The sequence below is a fragment of the Myotis yumanensis genome, unplaced genomic scaffold, assembly GCF_028538775.1.
Source record: "Myotis yumanensis isolate MYYU_CA2020_CCGP unplaced genomic scaffold, mMyoYum1.0.hap1 SCAF_2, whole genome shotgun sequence".
NCBI classification, from domain to species: Eukaryota; Metazoa; Chordata; class Mammalia; order Chiroptera; family Vespertilionidae; genus Myotis; species Myotis yumanensis.
Genome location: NW_027223753.1, coordinates 64,909,098 through 64,935,273, shown reverse-complemented (window position 1 = coordinate 64,935,273; position 26,176 = coordinate 64,909,098). Strand labels below are relative to the sequence as shown.

At 39.6% G+C, this 26,176-nt stretch overlaps 1 protein-coding gene and 1 pseudogene across 4 annotated transcripts in view; both read right to left on the bottom strand.

The window, feature by feature from the left end:
* SH3GLB1 (SH3 domain containing GRB2 like, endophilin B1) overlaps positions 1-10,113 on the bottom strand; it is a 31,617-nt gene extending 21,504 nt beyond the window's left edge. The window contains exons 1-2 of one of the 4 annotated variants that reach the window (XM_070405511.1): positions 9,934-10,113; positions 334-475 (exon numbers count right to left, since the gene is read on the bottom strand). In XM_070405511.1, the coding sequence (XP_070261612.1) occupies positions 334-475; positions 9,934-10,005 (214 nt within the window). In that variant the 5' untranslated portion in view covers positions 10,006-10,113. The remainder of the gene's footprint in view (positions 1-333; positions 476-9,933) is intronic. The other 3 variants (XM_070405512.1, XM_070405513.1, XM_070405514.1) reach the window with 3 other exon arrangements.
* Positions 10,114-19,025: 8,912 nt separating this feature from the next.
* Positions 19,026-21,047, bottom strand: LOC139004391 (zinc finger protein 706 pseudogene; annotated as a pseudogene).
* Positions 21,048-26,176: the final 5,129 nt, after the last annotated feature.

The window sequence follows — 26,176 nt, the reverse complement described above, 5'->3', positions numbered from 1 at the left end:
TAATTCTTCCTTGGATGAAGCAGGAAGAGTAATTTATTTTCATAGACCTTTATATCTCTTAAACTTCAAAGTCATTGCCTGAAATTGAATTTTCAAGAGGATTTTACAAAAGCCTGAAAAATGTTGTCAGTTTGTTAAGTGATGCACAAAGAAATGTTTATCACCCTCTTCTTAACTAAGGCACACAAAAAATAACCATAATCTCAAAGCTATAAACAAAAAATTCTGTTTTCCAATAGAAATTAAAACTTTTTTTAATATTAAAAATCCTACTAACAGAACTTTTTAATAGGAATAGTCAATAAGGTAGGCAAAAGGTAAAAAGTTTCTTACTTGGATTTGGTTGCAATAACACTTCAGTTTGTTTCATTATTTTTTCTGTCCATATTTTGGTACATTCAGCTTTGCTAAGAAGGTTCTCTAAGTGAGCATCCAATTCTGTCTTCTCTGCCTGGCCAAGCTTTTCTTCTGTGAACTGTTAGTGATTATTTTAAAAACAATATTAAATATATTGCAAATACATTTTAGCAACCTATATTAATAATTAAAAACAAAACTCAAATCCAAAGAATCCCAAACATACAACTATTTGTAAACCACTGCATGTAAATGTTACTGTTTTTGCTTCTACGATAATTTTACCCTTATCTATACCTCTTTTGTAGCATTCATTATGATCCTATCTTATAGTTAACACATATCCTCAGTTCTGCTAAAATGTATGATGTGAATTCTACAGAAAATTGAACACACTGTCTGGTATATAAATATTTCTGGTATATAAATATTATAAAGGTAGCACAGTGGTAAGGAGTAAGAGCTTTGAGTCAGCTGGATATGATTTCATACCCTGACTGCAATGCTGTGTGATCTGAGCAAGCTTTTGAATATTTTTTCCTTAGGTATCCTCTATCATAAAGAAGAGTCAATATATATCTTACAGTACTTTGAAAGTTAATTAAGAGTATGAATGTAAATCACATTGTTCAGTATCTGGTCATTGTTATTGAATTTAAAAAGGGCTGTTTATGTTTAATGTGGTATTATATTATTGGCACTTTAATCACACCTAGTTAGATAGGGTTTTATGAGATGTTCTGAAAAACTATCATTCAAGTTGTTTCTTCAGGATATGTTCCAGCAATCGATGTATAGACTAATTTTTGGAATATATCCTATCCATACTATGGAGGCATCTTTTAAAGATCACAAAATGTAGTTAAATATACTCAATGTACATTATCTTGTGTTGGTTTTCCAGGAAAAGCAGCACTGCACACACAGTAACAAAGAAGCAAAAATATTTCCTTCCTTTTAGATTTTATGAAGACTTCTGGATATTTTTCATTAAATACTAGAAGTGATGACTCAGCCTGCTTATCATGCATATTTTTTTTTTCTAGAATATGTGGCTTTTCCCATCATAACACAGGCATACTACTAGCATTAATTCTATGCTCATTAATCATGACTCATTTCTGGGTTACAAAATATAATGTTCACCTTGCTTTTTCTGCCCCCTCTCATTTCTTAAAATATCTTCTGCTCCACTTGTCTGAGTTTTATTATGTTTCTTCCAGCATCTTTGTTTTTGGTCTAATACTTTCAGTTGATTATAATTTAGCACTTTTAGCTGAAAGGTCCTCTAGAATGTTTAGACTTTATAACCCCCACCAAGGTCTTATTCAGGTGCTAGAAATAACAGCTTTAATAGTTTTTGTAAAGTCTTAGGCCTTAGCCAAGCCCTGACCCAATGGGTGGGACTGAGAAAAGCAGTTCCAAAGGTATTGCCGCCCTAAGCCCATAAACTTGAGTGTTTTGTAACTGAGGATAGGAGAGGCATTAGGCAAAAATCAAAACCCTTCTCCCAAGGTCAGCTGGGTAACTATGCAATCTCGATCTTAAGAGAGAACTCTAGTCTTCTTTCAGGTCCCTAAGATTCTAAGCAACAGACCTACTGTAGAGATATAGATTAGAATTTTACATGTTAATACACACAGGTTAACATTATCTACAAAGGATAATCTACCAGTAGATCATCTAGACGATAAACAAGTAATACTCTGATAAGGATACAAAGATAAAAAGGTGGACAGAGGACCAACATAGGTGGTCCTATTATTTCTTGAGTTACTAAATGAATAACTGCTTGGATTAATGAATTCAAGTGTAGAGAACTGAAGAATTCATTCTGCAGGGAGAAGGAGGGCAGGAGAATCAGGTTTAAAAGGCAGAGGGATATGCAAGCTGGGCCTGGAAGAGGGAGCAGGAGTTTGAGGATTGCCAGATGTGAATGGTAAGAAAAATAGCCTCTCTGAACTGGTAACAACTGAGATGGGATGATAAAAAATGAGCTCTGTAAAGACACAAGGGAAGAGTATAGAGTCCTCTGATGATTTATCTTCCAGTTGCATTTCTGGAGGATCATTAGTGGCTCTAAATATTATTATTATTTTTTGGTAGAAGCCTTAATTTATACTTAAAAACCAAGACTAGATTAATACAACAATCAACAGATCCATAATTAAGAACCAGTATTTATTAAGTCAGTCTTTTGCAAAGCACTCTGCTAAGAACTATTATAAGAGAGCTAAATGAAAAATATTACCCAAACATTATAAACCTGCAGGCCTATTTTTTTCAGTACATAAAATCATGGTGAACTTTATTGAGTTTTTTTTTTTAATATGCATCCAAGGATATTTTCCTATTGATTTTTAGAGAGAGTGGAAGAGAGAGGAAAAGACACGAGAGAAATATTGATGTGAGAGAAACACATCTATTGGTTCCCTCACACACGCTGGGACGGGGAGGAGCCTGCCACCAAGCAAGGTATGTGCCCTTGACCAGAACCGAATTCGGGACCCTTCTGTCCGCAGGCTAATGCTCTATCCACGGAACCAAACCAGCTAGGGCCATGTTGATGTTTTTTACAAACACAATGAAATTAAACAAATGGGCTAGACATTACTAAAAAATGTTTATAAATAGTGATTTAAGAAAGTCATTTAGTTTACCTGATACAGGTTAGGTTTCAGGGCAAGTTTTCCCCAATATTTCAGACAACCAGCACTTAAAAAGTTAATTATTTGAAAAACAAACATTTCAATCTTCAGGTCAAAAGGCTTGTTTGCTTAATTATTTAATATTTTCTTTGGGATTCTCATAACACTACCTTACAGGTATCTCTAATTAAATATACTTTTTTTTTTTTAAGTGTGAAAGTGTACTAGAGCAAAGATGAGTATTTGCAACAAATCATGTATTTGTATGAATATGAAACCTTGGGCAAACTATTAAATAGTCTGATCCTCAACTTCTTCATTACTGAAATTATGATACTTACCTATATAATGATTTTTGGACAGTTTGATATAAAATGTACAGCTTAGTAAATGGCATTTTCTAACATATATCAAAACCCTGACACTGTTAAAAATACAGAAGTATAAAAAGGGTCTAGTAAAGGATTTTATTGAGAAATAAAATCAACTGTAGTTTCTAATTACAACTATTATTAAAATTCTACAAAGTTAATAATTTTGGGTTGAAAGATATTGAAAACTAAAATTCTTAAGGGTAAAATTCAAATTTTTAGGTAATTAGGAAAGGAATCTTTTTTTTTTTTTAAATGGTTTTTTTTTGTCCTTATGAAAAAGGTACGTTATAATTTTATGTTTACCTTTAGGCAATGCTGTTAAGATCATGAAAGCCTTGAGGGCAAGAACCATGTATTATGTTGATTATACATCTCACATAGAGAAGAAAATATATACTATATTCTACATACATATTTTCATTAATAATCTAAACCTCTTTAATTTATTTGATATAACTCATTTTCTGCAGTAGATGCATTCTTAAAAATGTTTTAGACAAAAATGTATCTATTAAATATTGTACTATTTTGTTATTTTAATATGTCATACCTTCTGATTAACAATGGGAAAAATCCTTATGCCCCCATGATAAAATCATGGGAATGATCAAGCCTTCTATAATTGCACATTTAAGTAATAATAATTTAAATTTATAATTTCAACTTAAATATGTAACATTAGCAATATGGTTATGTCTCCACTCTCTTTTTGTTTGTTCTATGTAGGATTAAGGTTACCTTTAATTTGATTATTGACTATCATGTAGGGAGCAGAGGGAGACTGTAGGATAGGAGTGCTGTGAACAAAGACACAGGGACAAGGAACCACAGAATATGTTTGGATAATGGTAATAGAAAGTATTAATTTAAAGTATTAATTTTTTTGACAGCAAGTATTTACTGTAAAGGATTGTCTTTGAGTCAGTCATATTTTGCCAGGCCCTGTAATCCTCCCTTCACTACGGGACAGGAATGTAGCCTACAGTATGACATAAAGAACCTGGATTCCCTACTCTGCTTTATTAGAAAGAAAAAAGAACCACAAGTAAAAAGGCTGTGTGATCCAAGACATCTATTCATATAAAGTCTAACCATCAATTCTCTGGGTAAAGTAATATTTTAAAAGTAACAAAGTTCTTGAGGGGGGGAATGTATAACATTCTGAATATAATGTATTAGTAAACTATAAAGGAGATTCTTCTCAACTGGTACTCAATTTTGGCTGCTCTTTGGAATTACTTGGGGGAATTTTCAAAAGCACTGATGCTGAATCAAACCCCAAAGATTCTAATTGAATATGGACTAGGGTGTGGCTTGTAAAGATCCCTCAGTTAATTTTAAGTGCAGCTAAGACTGAGAACCACTGTTCTAAACTCATACATAATTATTTTAACATTAGGTTAAGAAACCATCTTCTACTTAGTAGTCTGTTAATGCCAATAGTACCAAAGGATGTGAACACAGTTTCGGGTGGCACTAAATACACAGTTTTTATATAATGAGTAAATGTATGGACTTTGAATGTCACATGTATTATATATTAGAATTTGAGAGACATGGTGAAGTTATTTGCAGTTTAAATTCTATGAAGGAAATGGAATTTCAGAAGGGCTTGAAAGTATTTGGCCAAGATGGAATTCCATCCAAATAACACCTGATAGGAGCTAGTTGAGGGCTGCATCATACTCATCTTTTTATCACCAGCTTAGACCCACCATTAATGCTTGGTAAATTAAGTGGGAGAATATCTGGCAGTCATGAAGTTCATAATGTAACTTCAGTAGTCAGTTCAAAGGAAATTAATATAAACCCCCTTCCTATGTAATTTAGTTTGAGAAAATTTTTTAGAAAGTATACACTCTCCTTTTAAAGGTGAGCACAGTTTTGCTTCAATATCAATTCTGGATTTAAAATATGCACACTTGAAATAATTATTAAACCAAGTAAGAGAACAGTAATTCATAAAATAGATATTTACTAAAAAGAGTAAAATATTTAATTATGACAAATTAGGACTAGGCTATGAAGTCCTTTGAGGGCAGCAACTTGGTCTTATTCAGCTTTGAATTCTTCAATGCCAAACATACTAAGAGGTACTCAATAAATATAAGGTGAGTTGAAATTTAATATTTTAGAATTAATCAACTTCAAGGTCAGCAGATATAATATTAGAAAAATACTAATGAAAATAACAAAATTATTTAACGTGCTAAATGATTCAAAGAGTAAACTTTATTTATGGTTACTGCCTTGCTTGGAGAAAATGATATAAAAAATTAAAAACCATGTTGGATGTTGTGAGAAGGGAATAAGAAAGAAAGAATTCTTTGAGACATACAATCTTATTAAAGGAGAGCTGGCCTTTAATAAGATTGAAGGCCACCATCCCCCCCTTGTGAAGGGCACCCAGCCCAGGGTCCGGCTGATCAGATTTAGGGAGTTAATTGGAAGCAGGAGTGCCAGACACATCTCTGTCAAATGGTAGTTTTCCCCCTTACCATATTGACCTTCATAAAGGTCACTGGTTGGATCCCAGCAGAATAACAGAATTTTAGAGCTCCAAGGGACCTTACATAACAGTGCATTAGGAGAAAATTGCCACATACAGAATTGATAAATGACACAGGATTTCATACTAAGTACCTGTGGTCTGAGATGGACTTGAAGTTGTATCTTGAGAGCAAGAAAGATTACAAAGAGGCAAAGAGAGCATTCAAGAATTAGAAAAGTACAAGATATTTTTGAAATTAGAAAATAATTTGATAGGAATAATGTTTATATATGAGTAAGAGGAAATATAAAGCTGGGAGGGAGTATTTAATGCTCAACAAAGGAGTTTGGACTGAAGAGAGATTCCATGAATTAATAAATGGTTTTTAAGACACTAATAAAGTAACAACTGATGGAAGATAAATAACTTGATGCTCTTGTATTCTATTGTTTTGAGGCCATTCTCTGGTTAGCAACTGCCATACATATTTTATGCACTTTGGCACTATACTGATGTCAATTCAATTTAAAGTAGGAACTCAGTTACTGACTAAATACTGATAAGCAGTGTTTTGTTGAAAATTACCAGACAGCATCCCAAATTTCACAACAAATCCACCCAAATGGACTATTAAGGAATGGATATTCCTATTCATTTATACACCGAGTGGCCAGATTATTATGACTGGCCAGATTATTATAACCACCCCATCAGTACAATGAAGTGAATTAATTATGCAAATAATAATAATAAAACCTTGAGAGTATTTGCTTAGGAAGTTTTCAATATTCAGCATTTTTCAAAGTGTCAATGAAGTACTGATGGGGTGATCATAATAACCTAGCCGCTCAGTGTATATTTTACCTTAACATACTTTTTTTAAAGTACTAAGGCACATACATTTTAGAAGGGTGAGAATGGAGTGATGAGACCCATTTATATGCTTTAATAGTTTGATTTTACTTTTAAAAAAATAGGGGCCAATTCTATTTTTAATTAAAATTTTTTTTAAGTAAAATGAAAATATGTATGGCAGTTGCTAACCAGAGAATGGCCTATTCCTTAAGGTATAAATGTGAACTTGAATTCCATTCCTATTGTTCTTATTACTTATAACGAGTAATTGGCATACATAACTCTTACTCTATTCTTAGCATGAAACTTGGCACTTTGGCACTATACTGATGTCAATTCAATTTAAAGTAGGAACTCAGTTACTGACTAAATACTGATAAGCAGTGTTTTGTTGAAAATTACCAGACAGCATCCCAAATTTCACGTTACATTTTGGAACCATCTTTTTTCCCTTATATATTTTATTTTTAAAAAGTATTATAGAAATGTCAAACATATACAAAAGCATAATAGTATAATGAAACCTCATGAACCCACAACCCAGCTTCAAACTATCAACATTCTGCCAATGTTGTTTTAACTGTTCCCATTTTTTCTTCTGAAATATTTTAAAGTAATTCTCAGACATGGTACAATTTATACAAATTTCAGAATATACCTCTAAAAGATACAGACTCAACATAAGGAGCCTGCTCCTCCTGAAATATTTCCTTTCTTAGTAAATGGTTCAAGTGTCAATGAGTCATCCTTGACTCATTTTTCTCTCATAGCACAAAGCCAATCTAACAAGCAATACTGGATAGATTGTGAACTTCCCTGCTATCACTCTTATGTCACATCACCTTTTACTTTTTGCCTGCCCTATGTCCATAGCTCCCTAACTGGTCTCCCTAGTACCCCCTGAAACTTCAGTCTTTATACTTGTTCCCTATGACTGAAATGTTTTTCATTCAAAAAACTGAACTGTCACTTCTTGAGGCCTCTTTGAATTTGATCCTATTAGAAAGGCTTGCTTTAACCACCATGTCTACACAACAGGGCAACAACCATCACTTCTACCATTAACCTATCCCCACCGGCCTATTTCTCCATCACCACCTGATGTATTTATTTACTAGTTTGTCCTCTTCTGCTAGATTGTAAGCTCCAGGAGGGCAGAGAGTTTCTTCATTTTATTCATTACTGTATCACCAGTGTTGAAAATAGTAGCGAGAGGCAGTCACGGAGTACGCAGTTAAGTATTAAGTACTGAAAATTATTTGATAGCTAACAGAGTAGAACAGAATTGGAAAATTCTTTCCTAAAGAATTTGAAACAACCAGTAATTTAAAATTCATTTGGAAAATAATACATCTTTTGAAGGCTTTGACAGATTTTTAAAATCTAGTCTATTGACAATTTATGTATCCTATATTTAAGCAGTGTGGATTATGTACCTGAAATATATCTAACTGTATTTAAAAGAGTGGCATTATATGGTGTCATAGCTGCATCCAGCATCTTCATAGGGAATCAGCACTGAAACAATACCAAAGTCTCGGCCTCTTTTGCCGTCAACATGAAGTCTTATGAATCAAAATTCAATTCAGACCTTCACTCACTACATTCTTCTTGCACCTAGTCTTTGAACTATGAGTACTAGGCTAATTTAAATTTAAAAAATTACTTTAACTATAAGGTTCAGTGTCTTTTCAATATGCCTTATATTTTAGCGGAGGAAGGCGAGAAAGAGGGCTAAGGCAGCTTGCACCTTACCGAGCATGCAGAGTCTGTAGCTTGGGAATCAAGACCTAGAAGGCATTTCCCGTCTCTTAAGTGTGACTTGCCTAAGCGTTATTGAAATGCTCAGCGTGTACGAGCTGATGTGTGAGCCCTTTCTGGGCGGTAACACTCTGTGTGTCCTAAACCTGCAATGCGCATCCAAGAAGAGAGAGGAGGCAGCTTGCAGTAAGCAGCAGGTCAGACAGCACTTGCTATTTACTAGCCCTGCCAGTTAAGCAAGTCACCTCTCTGAGGCCGCTTCCTCAGATATAAAGGGGGTTCATCACACCTACCTGGCAGAGTTACAGAAAGGACTGGAGACAATCTGTCAAATGTCAAATGAAATGTCTGACATTGTTGTTGTTGTTTTCTTTCACAATATAAGGCAGCTATTACCTCTAGTTCTACCATTCTTTTGCCAAGCACGGTGCAACGTAAGAGCGACTGTGCCCGTAGAACTGGGATCCAGCAGCAAAGACAGACCAACCGCTTTACCTCTCGGTATCAATGCGGCATGCGCCCCGGAGAGCTGTTTCTGTGTCCTCTTCCCAAAAGAGCACTGTTGTTACCGTGACGATGGCATCAGCTTAAACACCAGACTGTTGACAACCCGTGTTGTGGTACAATCTACATCTGTTCGCAGACGGAACCGCGTGGCCATCGTGTGGGTGACGCCGGCGGAAAGCCGCCCAAGTTCCCGAGGACCGACCCTCCCCTGGCTGCGGAGGACCCGACGCTGGTCGCCTTTCCCCCCCGAAAGTGGCTGCAGGCCCCACGGGAGCCTCCCCCCTCCCGCCACGCCCCGGGCCCGAGGCGGTGCGGGAACCCCCGGGCTCCATCCAGCCTCCCCGGGGCCTCGGCCAAGTCCGGACGCCAACTGGCGACCTCCATTTCTCAGCCCAGGGCCGTCCTTCCCGGGAGGGAGAGGCGCTGCGGGGAACCGTGCCGGCGGCTCTCCGGGCAGAGGGGCAGGAAAAGGACACTTCCTTCTCCGACTCGGCGGGGAGGGTGCGAGGAAGGGACAGAAAGGGCGGCGGTGGCGTCAGCTGAGTCCGTCTCTCGGCTCACCCCGCGGGACTCGCCAGGCCTCCGCCCGGGGCCCCAGGAGCGAGGTCACACAGCACCCGCGTCGTGGGGGCCAGCCAGGCGGGCGGTGCTGTCGGGGCCGCCTCGGCTCGGGGCCGAACTCAAGGTGTCCTCCAGGGGGCCCGTCTCCACCCGCCTCCCTTCCCCCCGGGGGCGGCGGCTGGGCAGGAGGGGGGCACGGGAGACGACGGCCAGGCCCGCAGGGGCGCCAGGCCGCGCCCATCTCCGGGCCTCGGGCCGCCGCCGGCAGGCCCTGTGGTCGGCGAGGCCGGGAGCGAGGGCCCCGGCGACCGGGCTGGACTCTCCCGCATCCCCCTCACCGGGTCCTCCGGGAGACGCCACCCCTTCCCCCACCGCCTACCTGCACCGCACGGCTGAGGAAAGTGCCCGCGTCGGCCGCGAACTTCTTGACGTTGAAGTCCATCATGTTCATCCTGCGCCGCAGCCGGGCGGAGCTGCCGGCTGACCTAGCGGGGAGGCGGAGGCGCCGCGGCCGGGCTGGGGCGCCGGGCGGGAGTGGCGCGGGCAGACGTGGGGAGCGGAGGGAGGCGGCGCCAGCCCCGCGGCCGCAGCTGTCGTTTCCGCCAAGGGGCGGGGGTGAGGGGGGGTGGGTGGGGCGAGGGGAGAGGACGAGCGCCTCCCAGCGGCCCCCGCGTCCGGGCGCCGCAGCCGGGACGCCGGGCCTGTCCCTTCCGGAGCGCGGCCGCTAACGTCGGCGCTGGCCGCGGTGGGCGAGCCGGAAACGGGTCGGCGTTCTGGCCTCCGGGTCAGGCTCCCCAGCGTAGGAAGCGGGCGGCGCCGCGGGGCGGAGCCTTTGTGGCGAGGTGATCGCGGGAACAGCGACCCCTTCAGGACCGTCGCGGCGCTGCCGCGGGGCGCGCCGGGAACTTGGCTCGCTCCGCCCGTGGGAAGGTCCGCGTCGCTGGGAGGAGCGCGCCGCGGAGTCGCAGCGGGGCTGCGCTGTTGTGGTTAGTCCCAGAGAACCAAGAGCAGACGACTCCGGCCCCGCTTTTTATTTGGAGGAAAAATATGGATGTTGGAACATAGAATTGCAGTAGCTGTGTCATTAGAACCAGCAGCTCCCTGTCATCTTGTACCCGCGCCCGCAGGTCTCGGAAGTGGCACAAGAGGGTTGAGTTAGGGTCCCGCCGAGCCGGTTTTCATTCATTCAGCATTATCGAATGTCTACCGTGTACCAGAGCTGAATCGGGTGCTGGAGATACCGTGCTTCCAAACACTGTCCTTGCCTTCAGGATGCTCTTGGTTCTTTAACTTGACACCTTAAGGGACTTCACCCCCAGCAGAAGCTCTGTAACTATTTGCTGCCGCAAGGACTTTGTGACTGCCTTACAGGGTCAACCCTAGGTGGCCACTGTGTGCGAAGTATGATGCCCAGGACACAGAGTGCCAAGCGGAGGTCACAAAGAAGTAGAAAATGGTGAGTGAGATAGAATAATCCTTAAAGATTCAACGCGGCGAATTTTGATAACAAATGAGAATATGATGGTGAAATCTGTTAACACACGCGCACACACACACACACACACACACCATGATTCTGATTAATTTCTTAAGCAGTCTTTGTGATATAGCCTATGTTTGAACTAAGTTAAGACAGGTGCAAGCAAGGAGAGAGAGGGAGACCTTAGTATTTCAAGAAAACAGTGTGTGTTTTTTGTGTGGGCTGTGCCCTTTTGTGACATTAGGGCTGGGAAAATGCGGCCCTGCAGGCAATGGAATGAGCTCACATAACTCATTCAGTGTTTTACTATAACAGCAGTAAACAGAAGCAGTGGCTGTTGTTAAAGTCTGAAAGGTTAGCTCTAAAGGCATTTTAGGGAACAGCAGGTAACATAAAGATTTGTTTGTGTTCGGTTATTCTTGGTGGTGGTGACAGACACAACCACTTTTTTTCTAAGATAACTCCAGTAGAATGAATCTCCTAGACCCCAAATACTAAACATATCTTTAATTTTTCCAGAAATATAGAAAAGGAAATATATAATTAGGAATGTTGTTTTTCATTTATTGTCCATATTTAGATTTTTAAGCACTTACTATCTTTGCAGATGTCTATCTTCACAATAAGTGTATTTGCTACAATCTACGTCTATTTCTACAGAAGGCTCACCACACCACATCCACTGTTACAGAAAAAAACTCTAGATCCCCTTCTTCAAAGGTGTAGATCAACCTAACTTGAAAAAAATCTTCACTTCTTCCTGTTGAGCCTTCTATAGCTATAATATTTGCTTCTGCATATGATCACATAATACAGTGTGACTAAGTGTATTTGTAGATTATATTATCTACCTAGTTTTAACTAAATAAATCTTCACAAAAATGGACAAGTTGCCTAAAGAGTTATCACCACAGAAACACAGTGATTGAACCTCGAGGTCATGGTTTGATTCCTGGTCAGGGCACATGCCCAGGTTGCAGGCTCATGCAGATGGTGCAGGAGGCAGTCAATCAATGATTCTCTCTCATCATTGATGTTTCTATCTCCCTCTCCCTTCCTCTCTGAAATCAATATATACACATATATATGTAAAAAAGGTAATAACACAAGCACAAGCAAACCAGAAATGCCAGAGCTGATACTTCTAAATGTTGAATTTATCAGGAAGACATTGAAATATGAATTTTAAAGTGATTAAAACTCGGTTCCAGCTTTTAAGGAACTCAGAATCTAATGTGGGAAATAGACTTGTAAAGTAAAACATAGTATGAGAACTATAACTAGAAAAGCTTGTATAAGATTGGGCTGGAGTGATTTGTAGAGGAATTGGGTGTTAACCAGCAGGGTAGGGGAGGTGATAATTAAGACTTTTTGAATTGGCTTCTGACTGAATTCATCTGTCAGTGGGGAGAGATGATTAGACTTTAGAAAGATCACATTTTAGGCAGTGTGGATAATGGACTGTAGAGGGGCAAAGACAGGTAGAAAGACTGATTAGGAGTCTGTTGCTATTACTCACCATGTACTCTGCTATCTTGATATCTTAAAATTGAAAGTACCCGGTGTGGTAGGGACAACCCCGGTGAGGTTGAAACGGCCCTGGTGAGGTCGGGACGGCCCCGGTGAGGTTGAAACGGCCCCCGTGAGGTAGGAACGACCCCGGTGAGGTTGAAACAGCCCCCGTGAGGTAGGGACCACCCCGGTGTGGTAGGGACAACCCCGGTCAGGTCGAAACGGCCCCGGTGTGGTAGGGACAACCCCGGTCAGGTTGAAACGGCCCCTGTGTGGTAGGGACGACCCCGGTGAAGTTGAAACGGCCCCCGTGAGGTAGGGACGACCCCGGTGAGGTTGAAACGGCCCTGGTGAGGCTCAGACGGCCCTGGTGAGGTTGAGACTACTCCAGTGAGGTTGGGACAAATAAAGGGGACCAGTATGGACTGATGAACAGGGGTAGATACAGAAGCAGAGCAACATTGAACAGAATGTTAAACTACAGTGGGAAGCCTGGGGAGGGTTGGGGGGGGGATTAAGAGACCAACTGAAGGACTTATATGCATGCATATAAGATTAACCAATGGACACAAGACACGGGGCGGGGGGGGGGGGCGGGGGGTAGGGGCCGGGGGAATGTCAAGGGGGGGGAAAAAAGGAGACATATGTAATACTCTTTCTAATACTTTAAGAAATAAAAATTATTAAAATATTAAAAAAATAAAATAAAATAAAATTGAAAGTATTTTTTTTGACCGAAATTCCCTCTCATTGGACATCTGTTTCTCTTTTACGCACTTAGTATGTTCTTATCATCATCAAGGCCTGTAATCTCATGCCTCATTACTCTCCCTCCACTCCCCACCTCCTTTTTTTTTTTTTTTTAACTCTCACCAGCACTCTCAGTTGCCTCTGTCCTTCTGACCCATCAATCTACATTCCCAGATGAATGTTTTCTCTGTTTCTGCTCTCAAACTCCCAGCATTGTTAGGGAAAATTGCACAACCTTGTAGATGGATGCTACTTACCTACTAATGAATGATTGCCTACTCACACTAAACCTTTATAACTACCTAGAAAAGCTTTTACTTCTTTCTAATCAAATTCTTTTTATACTCTCTGCAGTGCTTTCTACAAAACTTTGACCCTTTCCTTAACATGCCTAGCTTATTCTCATATACTATTATTCTTAGCCATTGATACTTTTTCTTTACAAAGGAATGATAAATCATCAAGCTATTATTAGCCAAGAGCTCCTTTACCAAACTCTTTTATTTCCACCTCTTGTCCTTCTCCACACTATTGCCAAATGTTTCAGAGGAAAGGTGTCCCAGGTGTTTTCTTCTGAGTTGAGCAAGATACTGCTCTTTTAATCTTGGCTGCATGTGGGCATCACCTGGAGAGTTTAAGCAACCACTTATGCCTGGATTCCACTTTCAGAGTGTGGACTGGGTATTGGGATGTTTAGAAGTTCCCCCAGGTGATGCTAAAGTGTGGCCAAGATTGGTAATGAACCCATCATCCTCTGAGTACATACTTGTTCCACCAGTCTCTACCCTTTGCCTACAGATAGATTCCTTTTCTCTTACTGGATTGAGTTGCTCAAGGGCAGTGACCATTTCTTATTCATTTTTATAATTTAATGGTCTACTGGCAACTTTAGAGAACTCTCAGTTAATTTTTTCAATGAATAAAATAATCAAATCAAGATGTATACTGTTAATTTGTAACCCCTCCTCCCCAACCCAACTTTCCAAATATAGATTCAGTATTTCCAGTACTGAGCCTCTTGTAGTTTGTTTTTACTGAAAGTTATTTTTTTTCCAGTTTCCTATAATGGCAAATTGAATTATATACACCAAGTCTCTTAAGCTAGAAATCTGAGTCTCCTTTGACGATTTGCTCTTATTTCCCATGTCTGATTGATCAAGTCTTTGGAATTTTTTTCTCTGAACTCTTTCTCCTCTTCTCCTCTTTTTTACTTTTAAATTGAGGAATAATTGACATGTAACATTATATTAGTTTCAAATGTACAAGATAATGAGTCAACTTCCAGATATGCAATATAGTATTATTTACTATGGTCACAATGATATACATTATATTCCTATGACTTTTTAAAAAAATACATGGATGGAGAGAAACCCAGAACTTCCAAAAGAAGGCCCAAGGCCCCACAGCAGCTTGCATTGCTTCACAGCTGGGCTCCTGCTAGGTAGCCTCAGGCAGAGGCTAAATTAGCACCTCCTTAGAGATCCAAGAGCCAGTGTACCCAGTGGTCAGAGTGGGACCATGCAGATTACAACTCCTCAGATCCATAAGGGACACACTCAGGGGGCAGACTCAGTGAGCACCAAAGCCCCACTGAAGCAAGTCTTGCCCCAGAAGGGTGTCTCCAGCACAGAAGTTCTCCCACTGCAGACACAGCTGATTCTCACAGCCAATTGGCCTGGAGTTCAATTCCTCCCAGTGATACCTATAACAATCAAGGCTTAACTACAACAAGACTGTGCATAAAGCCCACAAAGGGGTGCTCCAAGAGTGTCCACCTCAGGAATTTGGGGAGGCTGAGCCACTGGGCACCTAGCACAGAAAACCACTCTATCAACACAGGAAAGCATAAAAAATGCGGAGACAAAGAAACAGGTCACAAATGACAGAAATGGAGGAAAGCAAACTACTGGATATAGAGTTCAAAACCACACTTTTAAGGTTTCTCAAGAATTTTCTAGAAACTGCCGATAAACTTAGTGAGACCCTCAAGAAATCTAGTGAGACCCTAGAGGTTATGAAAAAGGACCAACTAGAAATTAAGCATACACTGACTGAAATAAAGAATATTATACAGAGTTCCAACAGCAGACTAGAAGATCGCAAGAATCAAGTCAAATATTTGAAATACGAAGAAGCAAAAAACACCTAACCGGAAAAACAAAAAGAAAAAAGAATCCAAAAATATGAAGATAGTGTAAGGAGCCTCTGGGACAACTTCAAACGTACCTACATCTGAATTATGGGGGTGCCAAAAGAAGAGAGAGAGCAAGATATTGAAAACCTATTTGAAGAAATAATAACAGAAAACTTCCCCTACCTGGTGAAAGAAATAGACTTACAAGTCCAGGAAGCGCAGAGAACCCCAAACAAAAGGAATCCAAAGAGGACCACACCAAGACACATCATAATTAAAATGCCAAGAACAAAAGACAAGAGAGAATCTTAAAAGCAGCAAGAGAAAGACAGTTAGTTACCTACAAGGGAGTACCCATAGGACTGTCAGCTGATTTCTCAACAGAAACTATGCAGGCCAGAAGGGAGTGGCAAGAAATATTCAAAGTGGTGAATACCAAGAACCTACAACCAAGATTACTTTACCCAGCAAAGCTATCATTCAGAATTGAAGGTCAGATAAAGAGCTTCACAGATAAGGAAAAGCTAAAGGAGTTCATCACCACCAAACCAGTATTATGTGAAATGCTGAAAGGTATCCTTTAAGAAGAGGAAGAAAGGTAAAGATACAAATTATGAACAACAAATACACATCTATCAACAAGTGAATCTAAAAATCAAGTGAATAAAATCTGATGAACAGAATAAACTGGTGAATATAATAGAATCAGGGGCATAGAAAGGGAGTGAACTGACTATTCTTGGGGGGGAAAGGAGTGTGGGGGATGCGGGAAGAGACTGGACAAAAATCGTACACCTATGGATGAGGACAGTGGGGGGGGGGGGGTAAGGGCAGAGGGTGGGGTGGGAACTGGGTGGAGGGGAGCTATGGGGAGAAAAAAGAGGAACAAAAAAAAATACATGGATGTTTGTACTTTTTGACCCCCTTCACCCATTTCTTCTGTCCTACATCCCACTCCCACCTCTGGCAACCACCAATCAGCTCTCTGTATCTATGAACTTCGCTTTTTTGTTTTTCATTTTTATTTATTTATTTAAAAAATATATATACATATATATATATACACACACACACACACACACACACACATATATATATATATATATATATATATATATATATATTTAATTTCAGAGAGGAAGGGGGAGGGAGAGAAATAGAAACATCAATGAAGAGAGAGAATCATTGATCTGCTGCCTCCTGCACGCCCCACACTGGGGATTGAGCCCAGAACTCGGGCATGTGTCTTTGACTGGAATTGAATCTGGGACCCTTCAGTCCGCAGACTGATGTGCCATCCACTGAGCCAAACCAGCTAGGACTTGTTTTGTTTTTAGATTCTACATATAAATGATATCATACAGTGTTTGTCGCTCTCTGCTGATTTGTTTCATTTAGGATAATGCCCTCAAGGTCCCTGTTGTCTCAAATGACAAGAATTCATTCTTTTTATGGCTGAATAATATTCGTGTGTGTGTGTGTGTGTGTGTGTGTGTGTGTTTATGTGTGTGTGTGTGTGTCTCACATTTTCTTTATTCATCCATCAATGAATTCTTTGGTTGTTTCCATATCATGATTGTTACAAACAATGCACAATCAACATGGGGGTGTATATATCTTTTTTAATTAATGTTTTAGTTTCCTTGGGTAAGGATCCACAATGGAATTACTGGATCATATGGTAGTTCCATTTTGAATTTTTTTTTTAATCTTAGAGAGAGGAAGGGAGGGAAAGAGAGAGAAACATTGGTTGTCTCCCATACACACCCTGACTGAGATAGAATCTGCAACCTGGGTATGTGCCCTTACCTGCAATTGAACCTGCCACCTTTCGGTGCACGAGACGATGCTCCAACCAACTAAGCCACACTGACAATGGTTCCATTTTGAATTTTTAAAGGAACCTTTATACTGTTTTCTATAGTGGCTATACCAGTTTATAGTGCCACCAGCAATGTACAAAGTTTCCTTCCCTTTTCTCCACATCATAGCCACCACTTGTTAATTTTTGTCTTTTTAATAACAGCCATTCTAATAGGTGTGAAGGATATCTCACTGTGGTTTTGATTTTTATTTCCCTCATTATTAGTGATATTGGACATCTTTTCCTCTACATTTGGCCATCTGTATGTCTTCTTTGGAAAAAATGTCTATTTAGATTTTTGCCCAATTTTAAAAATCAGATTTTGTTTTTTTTGCTGCTGAGTTGTACAAGTTCTTTATATATTTTTGATATTTATCCCTTATCAGGTACATGACTTGCATATATTTTCTCACATTCAGTAGGTTATCTTCTCATTTTGTTGATGATTACTTTGTGGTGCAGAAGTTTTTTAGTTTGATGTAGTCCCACTTGTTTATTTTTGTTTTTTGCTTTTCGATTAAAAAAACATGGCCAAGATTTATGCCAAGGATTTACCACCTATGTTTTCTTCTAGGAATTTTATGGTTTGAGGTCTTATATTTAAGTTTTTAATTCATTTTGAGCTAATGTTTGTTTATGGTGTAAGATGGTAGTTCAGGTTCATTATTTTGCATGTGGCTGTCCAGTTGTCTCAGGGCCATTTATTGAAGAAACTTTCCTTTCCCCATTATATATTCTTCACTCCTTTGTCATAAGTAAATTGACCATATATACGTGGATTTCTTTCTTGACTTTCAATTATGTTCCATTGATCTATGTATTGGTTTTTATGCCTAAACCATGCTGTATTACAATGTATTACAATAGCTTTATAATGTAGTTTGAAATCAGGGAGTGTCATGCCTCCAGCTTTGTTCTTCCTTCTCAAGATTGCTTTGGTTATTCAGATAAATTTTAGGGTTATTTGTTGTATTTCTGTGAAAAATGCCATTGGAATTTTGATAGGGATTACATTGAATCTGTGCATTGATTTTGGTAGTATAGACATTTTAACAATATTGATTCTTTTAATCCATGAGTATGGGATATCCTTCTATTTATTTGTGTCTTCTTCAGCTTCTTTCATTAATATTTTATAGTTTTCTTTATACAGGTCTTTCTCCTTGGTTAAATTTATTCCTATATATTTTATTCCTTTGGGGATAATTATAAATTGGATTGTTTTCTTCATTTCTCTTTCTGATAGTTTGCTATCAGTGTATAGACACCTAGCAGATTTTTAAAATATTAATTTTGTATCCTGCAACTTTGATGAATTTTTAAATTGGTTCTAGCCTTCTTTTCAGTGGAGTCTTTAAGGTATTTTATATATGGTATCATGACTTCTGCAAATAATAACAGTTTCATGTTTTCCTTTCCAATTTGGATTTTTAAAATTTATTCTTCTTGCCTAATTGCTGTGACTAGGACTTTCAATATCATGTCAAATAAAAGTGGCAAGAGTGAACATCCGTGCTCTGTTCCTGATCTTGGAGGAAAATCTTTCAGGTTTTCACCATTGAGGATGATGTCATTTTTGAGCTTGTCATATATAGTCTTTATTATATTGAAGTATATTCCCTCCATACCTTTTTTTAATCAAAATACTACTTTATTAAATGAGTTATTTTACACAATATGAACATCAATATAATTACAATTGTAAATTTTTTTTTATAACAAGGATGGACTGATTTTCAGATTTCCAAATTAGAGTCAACTGTACATTTACACAGAATTGTCTTTGCATGAAGACCAAAAGGGAACAGCATAAAAATGAGTGTTTCTGTAGCCCCTTTATTTTTGCTGATCAACAGTTTGTTAGAAAAGCAGCTGCAGGTTTGTTACCTAAGTTCTGAGACAGTAGAAGAGTCAAAGGTGTCATGAATTCACCTGTAAACAACTTTATGCCTGGACATCAGCTACTTCTGGAGGAAGTGGAGTCTTAGGATGCTTGCTCTCAAAGTGCTGCTTGAAGGTCTTAGGGTCTGGCATTTGTGTCCTACAGACAGTGCAGGTATATATTAAGGCAGCTTTGGCAGCAGCCTTTTGGTCATGTCCTCGTTTCTTCTTTTGTCCGGCTTGCTTTTTGGCATTTTTCTCCTGAGACTGAATCTTCTGCTGTCCACGAGCTATATCTTCTAGCAGCGGGCTTCTTCCCGCCCAGCACGCGCACGCCTGCGCCTCTTCAGGTTGCGCCGGCCCCCTCCATACCTTTTTTATTGAAAGTTTTTTTTAATCATAAATGAGTGTTGAATTTTAGCAATTTTTCTGCATATATTGAGATGATCATATGATTTTTATATTTTGTTTTATTAATATGATGTATTCTGTTGATTGATTTGTGTTGTTGAACCTTTCTTCCATCTCTGTAATAAACCTCCTGGTTCATGGGTTAATGCCCCATTTTGTTTTTGATGTTACATTTTATGTCTATTTATCTTGTGTATCTTTTAACTATTAATTATTATAGTTATTTTTTACTACCTTTGTCTTTTAACTTTCATATTGGCTTTATATATGATTAATTCACTACCTTTATACATTTGCTTTTGCAGTCAAATTTATTCTCTCATACATTTTCTTGTTACTAATTGGCACCCTTTATTTTCAGCTTAAAGAAGTCTCTTTAACATTTCATGTAAGGCTGGTTTACTGATGATAATCTCCTTTAACTATTGCTTGTCTGAAAAACAATTGATCTCTTTAATTTTGAATGACAATTTTGCCTAGTATAGAATTCTTAGTTGGAAATACTTATTTTCCAGCACTTTGATATATCATTTCACGCCCTTCTAGCCTGTAAAGCTTCTGCTGAAAAATTTGTTGCTAAGCTCATTGGGGTTTTCTGTATATAACAAGTTATATTTCTCTTGCTGTTTTTAAGATTCTTTCCTTGTCTTTAACTTTTGATATTTTGATTGTATGTGCCTTGGTGTGGATCTCTTTGGTTTCTTCATTTTGGAACTCTCTGGGCTTTTTGAATTTGGATGTCTGTTTCCTTCTCCAAATTAGGAAAGTTTTTAGCCATTATTTTTTTGAGGTTTGTCTTATTCTTTTGTTTGGAACATATTCCTTTGTTTCTTCATTTTGTTTGATTCTGTGTTGGTTTATATGCTTTAGATGAAACAATCACTTCTTCCACTCTTAAAGGGTTGCCCTTGTGTAGCAGATGCATCTCATTGTTCAGTCCTGCCTTAACTCTTTGTTGTCTCTCAAACCTTTGTAATTTTCCAAGCAACCTTTTTAAAAAATATATATATTTTATTGATTTTTACAGAGAGGAAGAGAGAGAGATAGAGAGTTAGAAACATCGATGAGAGAGAAACATTAATGAGCTGCCTCCTGCACACTCCCTACTGGAGATGTGCCCGCAACCAAGGTACATGCCCTTGACCGGAATCGAACCTGGGACCTTTCAGTCCGCAGGCCGACGCTCTAAACACTGAGCCAAACCGGTTATGGCCAAGCAACCTTTTTTATTTAGTAGTTGAGGGTATGTCAAGACTTTTTAGTGTTCCAAAGGGGAATATCTCAGTCAGCAGATTGAAGCTGATTGGAAACCAGACACTCAGGCAGTATATCTTTATCTTTGTCTTTATCTTTATCTTTATCTTTATCTTTATCTCTATCTCTATCTCTATCTCTATCTCTATCTCTATCTTTATCTTTATCATCTTTATCTTTATAGTCCCATGGGACTGTAAGCATAAGTCCTACTGGCCACCAGAGCCAGGTGATATGGAGGTGTCCCCTGGGTGGTAGTCATAGAAATAAGGGCTTCAGACAAGTGTATAAGCTCTTTTCTTGGAGATACCAGTGAACTGTACTGAGGCAGAGGGAAAGTGCAAAGGTGGTGTCCATTGGCCTGTTCTCTGAGAGTAGCTCTTTTTTTTTTTTTTTTTTTGAGTTTCTGGAAGTTTTATTTTGTCTGTAACATAACTATGTTTAAGTTCCAAGCTTGCCCAAACTTAATTCTTTTTTTTTTATTTTTATTTTTCGCTTAAAGTATTACAAAGGGTATTACATAAGTGTCCTTTTTCCCCCCCACCCTTGACAAACCCCTACCCTCCCTTATGTCCATTAGTTATGCTTATATGCATGCATACAAGTCCTTCGGTTGATCTCTTACTCCCCTCCCTCCTGCCCCCCAACTCTCTCTGGCCTTCCCACTGCAGTTTGACAATCAGTTTGAGGCAGCTCTGCCTCTGTATCTATTATTGTTCAAAAGTTTGTAATGGTCTTTATTATCCATGAATGAGTGAGATCATGTGGTATTTTTCCTTCATTGACTGGCTTGTTTCACTTAGCATAATGCTCTCCAGTTCCATCCATGATGTTGCAAATGGTAGGAGTTCCTTCTTTTTAACAGCAGCATAGTATTCCATCGTGTAGATGTACCACAGTTTTCTAATCCATTCATCTACTGATGGGCACTTAGGCTGTTTCCAGATCTTAGCTATGGTGAATTGTGCTGCTATGAACATCTGGGTGCATATATCCTTTCTGATTGGTGTTTCTGGTTTCTTGGGATATATTCCTAGAAGTGGGATCACAGGGTCAAATGGGAGTTCCATTTCCAATTTTTTGAGGAACCTCCATACTGCCTTCCATAGTGGCTGCACCAGTCTGCATTCCCACCAGCAGTGCACAAGTGTTCCTTTTTCTCCACATCCTCTCCAGCACTTGTCGTTTGTTGATTTGCTGATGATGGCCATTCTGACAGGTGTGAGATGGTACCTCATTGTTGTTTTGATTTGCATCTGAGAGTAGCTCTTAAGGCCTCAGTGTGTGCCAATCCTGAAGCCTTCCCCTCAGACTGAAGCTCCAGGACAAGCAAGTAGACCTGTCTCATAGAAATATTGGGGATGTGTTTCAGTCTCTTGTCTTTGCAGTGCCCTGGGGGTAGAAGCCTGCCCAGAACCTTCTCTCTGATTATTATAGTCCCATGGAATTCAGGAATACAAGGCCCATTGGCCACCAGAACCAGGTTGTCAAGGGGTGTCCCCTAGGTGGTAGTGTAGAAACTAGAGCACCAGACATAAAACTCACAGCACCAGACACGCCTAAGTGTTCCCCTCCAGGAGATACTGGTGCTCTAAAGCATGACAGAGGGAGAGTACAGAGATAGTATTTGCTCTCTGAGGTCTATGGAAAGGATTACAGTCAGTCCTCAGATTTGTGTTTCGTTGTAAGCCTATCTCTCAGGGTGCATCAATGATGATTAGCTAATAGGCTCTTTCATAGAGATTTTGGGTCTGTTACCTCTTGCTATGGCCTGAGGGTGATAGCTGATTAAGAACTCTTTTTCCATTGGTTACAGTCCTATGGAATCTATGAGCATAAGCCCTACTGGCCACCAGGACTAGACCATGTAGAAGTGTCTCCTGATAGCAATAGCAAAAATCAGAACATCAGATAAAGGTATAAGCTTTTACTCCACGATGCTGGCAAGCTGTAGTGAGACAGAAGGAGAGCACAAAGATGGCACCCCTTGGCCTCTGTTCCCTAAGAGCACTTCCTTAAGGCTTTACATATGTGTCAAACCAGAAGCCTGACCCTCAAGTCAAAGCTCCTGCACCAGCAAATAGTCCTATTTCATAGAATGAATGGGGGTGGGGGTGGTGTTTCAGTGTGTTGTCTGTGCAATATCCCGGAGTGGTAGCTTGTCAGGAATGGTCTCTCTGATTAGTTATAGTCCAATGGGACCCAGGAATGCAAGCCCCCCCTTGGTCTTCAGAGCTAGGAAATAAAGGGGCATTATGGGTGATAGCTACACAAATCAGGGTACCAGAGATGTTTAAAAACCCTCTTCTGGAAAGTACTGTCATCTGGATACAGCAGAGGGACAGCACAAAGAAGGTGCCAACTAGTTGGCTGCAGTAAGGTGAAGGGGCAGTGTAAAGATGGCACTTGCTGGAAAAAGAAAAAAAAAGGTTGTACATGTTGGCTAGAGCAAGGCAGAGCGAGAGCCCAAAGATGGCAACCACTGGCTAGAATGAGGCAGAGGAAGCACATAAGATGGGACCCATAGGAAAAAAAGAAAGATGGAGCCCTCAGCCTAAACAAGGCAGAGCAAGAACACAAAGATAGTGCCCACCAGTCTCTGTCCCTGGAGAGTGTTCCAGCAGTCTCTTAGATGTGTATGTGTTCAATTAGATGCCGATCCCTCAGGCCAATACTTTAATATAAGCAGTGAGCCTCTATCATTTAAAGTCAGAGCACTGTTGGCTGCCAATGGGCTGGGTCCTGGAATGGGTGAGTCCTAGCAAACAAGCCCTTTACGAGCCATTTCTCTGACCACTATAGACTTGTGAATATCATGGATGTGAGCCCTATTGATTTTCAAAGCTAGATGTTTTGGAGGCTTACTTCTCAGGTATGATTATTAAAAGCTGAGGTGGCCTGGCTGGTGTGGCTTAATGACTGAGCGTCAACTTATGAACCAGGAGGTCATGGTTTCATCCCAGTCAGGGCACATGCCTGGGTTGTGGGTTCGATCCCCGGTGTGGGGTGTGTAGGAGGCAGCTGATCAATAATTCTCCGTCATCATTGATGTTTCTATCTCTCATTCCTTCTCCCTTCCTCTCTGAAATAATAATAATTTTAAAAAAGCTGAGGTGCCCAATGTGGAGTTCAACTCTTTGTTTCTCAGGATTTGAGTTCCCTCTAGATTGTGAGTTGCCATGCTGGAGGTGGGGTTTATGATGATATTGTGGCCCAGCTCCTCCTACCCATTTCTATGTGGTTTTCTTTTTATTTGCTTGATCTGTAGTCATTGTTCAGCCAGCAGTGTTTTTCTTTTTTTCAAGAGGAAGTTGTTCCATATGTAGCTGTAAACTTGGTGTTTTTATGGGAGGAGGTGAGTTAAGAATCTTCCTAAGTCGCCATCTTAAATAGGAACCCATCCTCTTCTTGTTAAAAACAATTTTTATGTTGATACAATTTTAAACTAACAAAACTTTTGCAGGAATAGTACAAAATTTATGTACATGTTTGCCCAGAAACCTCATTCAAGTTTTGCTGATTATTCTAATAATGTCTTTATAGCAAAAGCATGCAAGCCAAGATCAGGTATTAAATCCAGTTCTTATGATGCTCAATTTTCCTTAAATCAAATCAGTTCTTCATTCTTTTTATTTTTAATTGATAATTAGAGAGAAAGGGAGATGGAGAGAGAGAAACATGAATATGCCAGTGAAACATCCATTGGCTGCCTCCTATACACCCCCTACCTGGGATATATTCCTGCAACTCAGATATGTTCCCTGACTGGAAATCAACCAGCAACCTTCCAGTGCATGCAATGATACCCAACCAACTGAGCCACAATGGCTGGGGCAGTCCTTCACTCTGTTTTTGAAACTTGATCTCTCTCTCTCTCTTTCTCTCTCTCTCTCTCTTTTTTTCTGATAGTTAACTGCTATTCTTAAATTAATATGAACAGTTTCTATTACGTTTTTATACTTTTACCCATTATATATATCTATAAATGATACTATTTTATATTTTTAAACTATATAAGTGGTATCATATAGATGTATCCTTTTCCAATCAGGACCAATGTCTAATTCTTTTGTTTGTTTTGTCTCTTGATCCCCATTGTTTTTGGATTGTTTCCATTTTGGTCTTGTAGCTTTTTAAAAAAAATCAACTCACTTTTAATGACTTTTAAAAAATGTTTTTGACAGAGATCCTAAAATTATCACTGGTGAGTGACCAGTTTTTATATGAATTTATTTCTGGGCTTAGAAGTCCCAATGTAATTCAGACATTGTAAATTGAAACCTTAATCAGCAGGAGCACAAGTCACGAATACAAATTCTCTTGGAGACCTTTTTTTTCTTCTCTTTTCAAGCTCATGCCATGATAGAAAAGCTTCCTAGTCATTTTGCTGTGCTAGGGAGTGAATTTTATCTAGTTTACCCTTTCACTGAGGTTACAGATCTCAGATTTTCAATTTATATATGTGAGGAAGGGCATGAATGAGGAGGAACTCATAATTTTTAATTTCTGCTTGCACTAAGGGCCCAAAGTCTTATCTCTGGTTACCACATGAGTTTAAAAATTGAAGCACATTCTTCATCCAAACCCCTCCTCACTCAAGACGGGGTCATATTATATACTTTCGGCTCAGAGGTTCAGTTCCTTCTTAATTTCTGCCACCTAAGTATTTCTCTGCCTTTTTTAAAAAGCTCAAGTATATATTAAAAATATATATTTTTTGCACCCAGCATTACTAGGTGTCTGTAGTGGAAGAGTTTTCATGTTATCTAGTCTGCCTGTATTAGTTAGGGATTGATTGTGTTCAGTTCATATAACAGAAACCTGATTATAGTGACTTACCCAAATTGGGATTTATTTTCTCATCTACTAAAAAGTTCAGAGGCAATCAGATTTCTGTGTTTCTATCTTCCTTTTCGTAGCCTGTAGCTTTCATTCTCATATCTCAAGATGTCTCCTGTACTTCTAGACATCACATATATTTTCACAGCAGAAGAAGGCTGAAAGGTAAAGGCAAAAGATATTTGCCACCTGAGACAGACTCCCTCCCCTCCCCTCCCCTCCCCTCTCCTCCCCCCTCCCTTCCCTTCCCTTTCCTTCCTTCCTTCCTTCCTTCCTTCCTTCCTTCCTTCCTTCCTTCCTTCCTTCCTTCCTTCCTTCCTTCCTAAATGGCTCTTTCATAAGCCCCAAAGAACAATTATTGTTTTCATCTCATTGTCCAGACCTTGGTCATTTGTTTCCTTGTAAATGCAATAGATTTTGATAAATGCTTGTGCCATGTTAAAAAACACTCATTTTTCAACAAGACACATTGTCATCCTGAACAAAACGAGGGT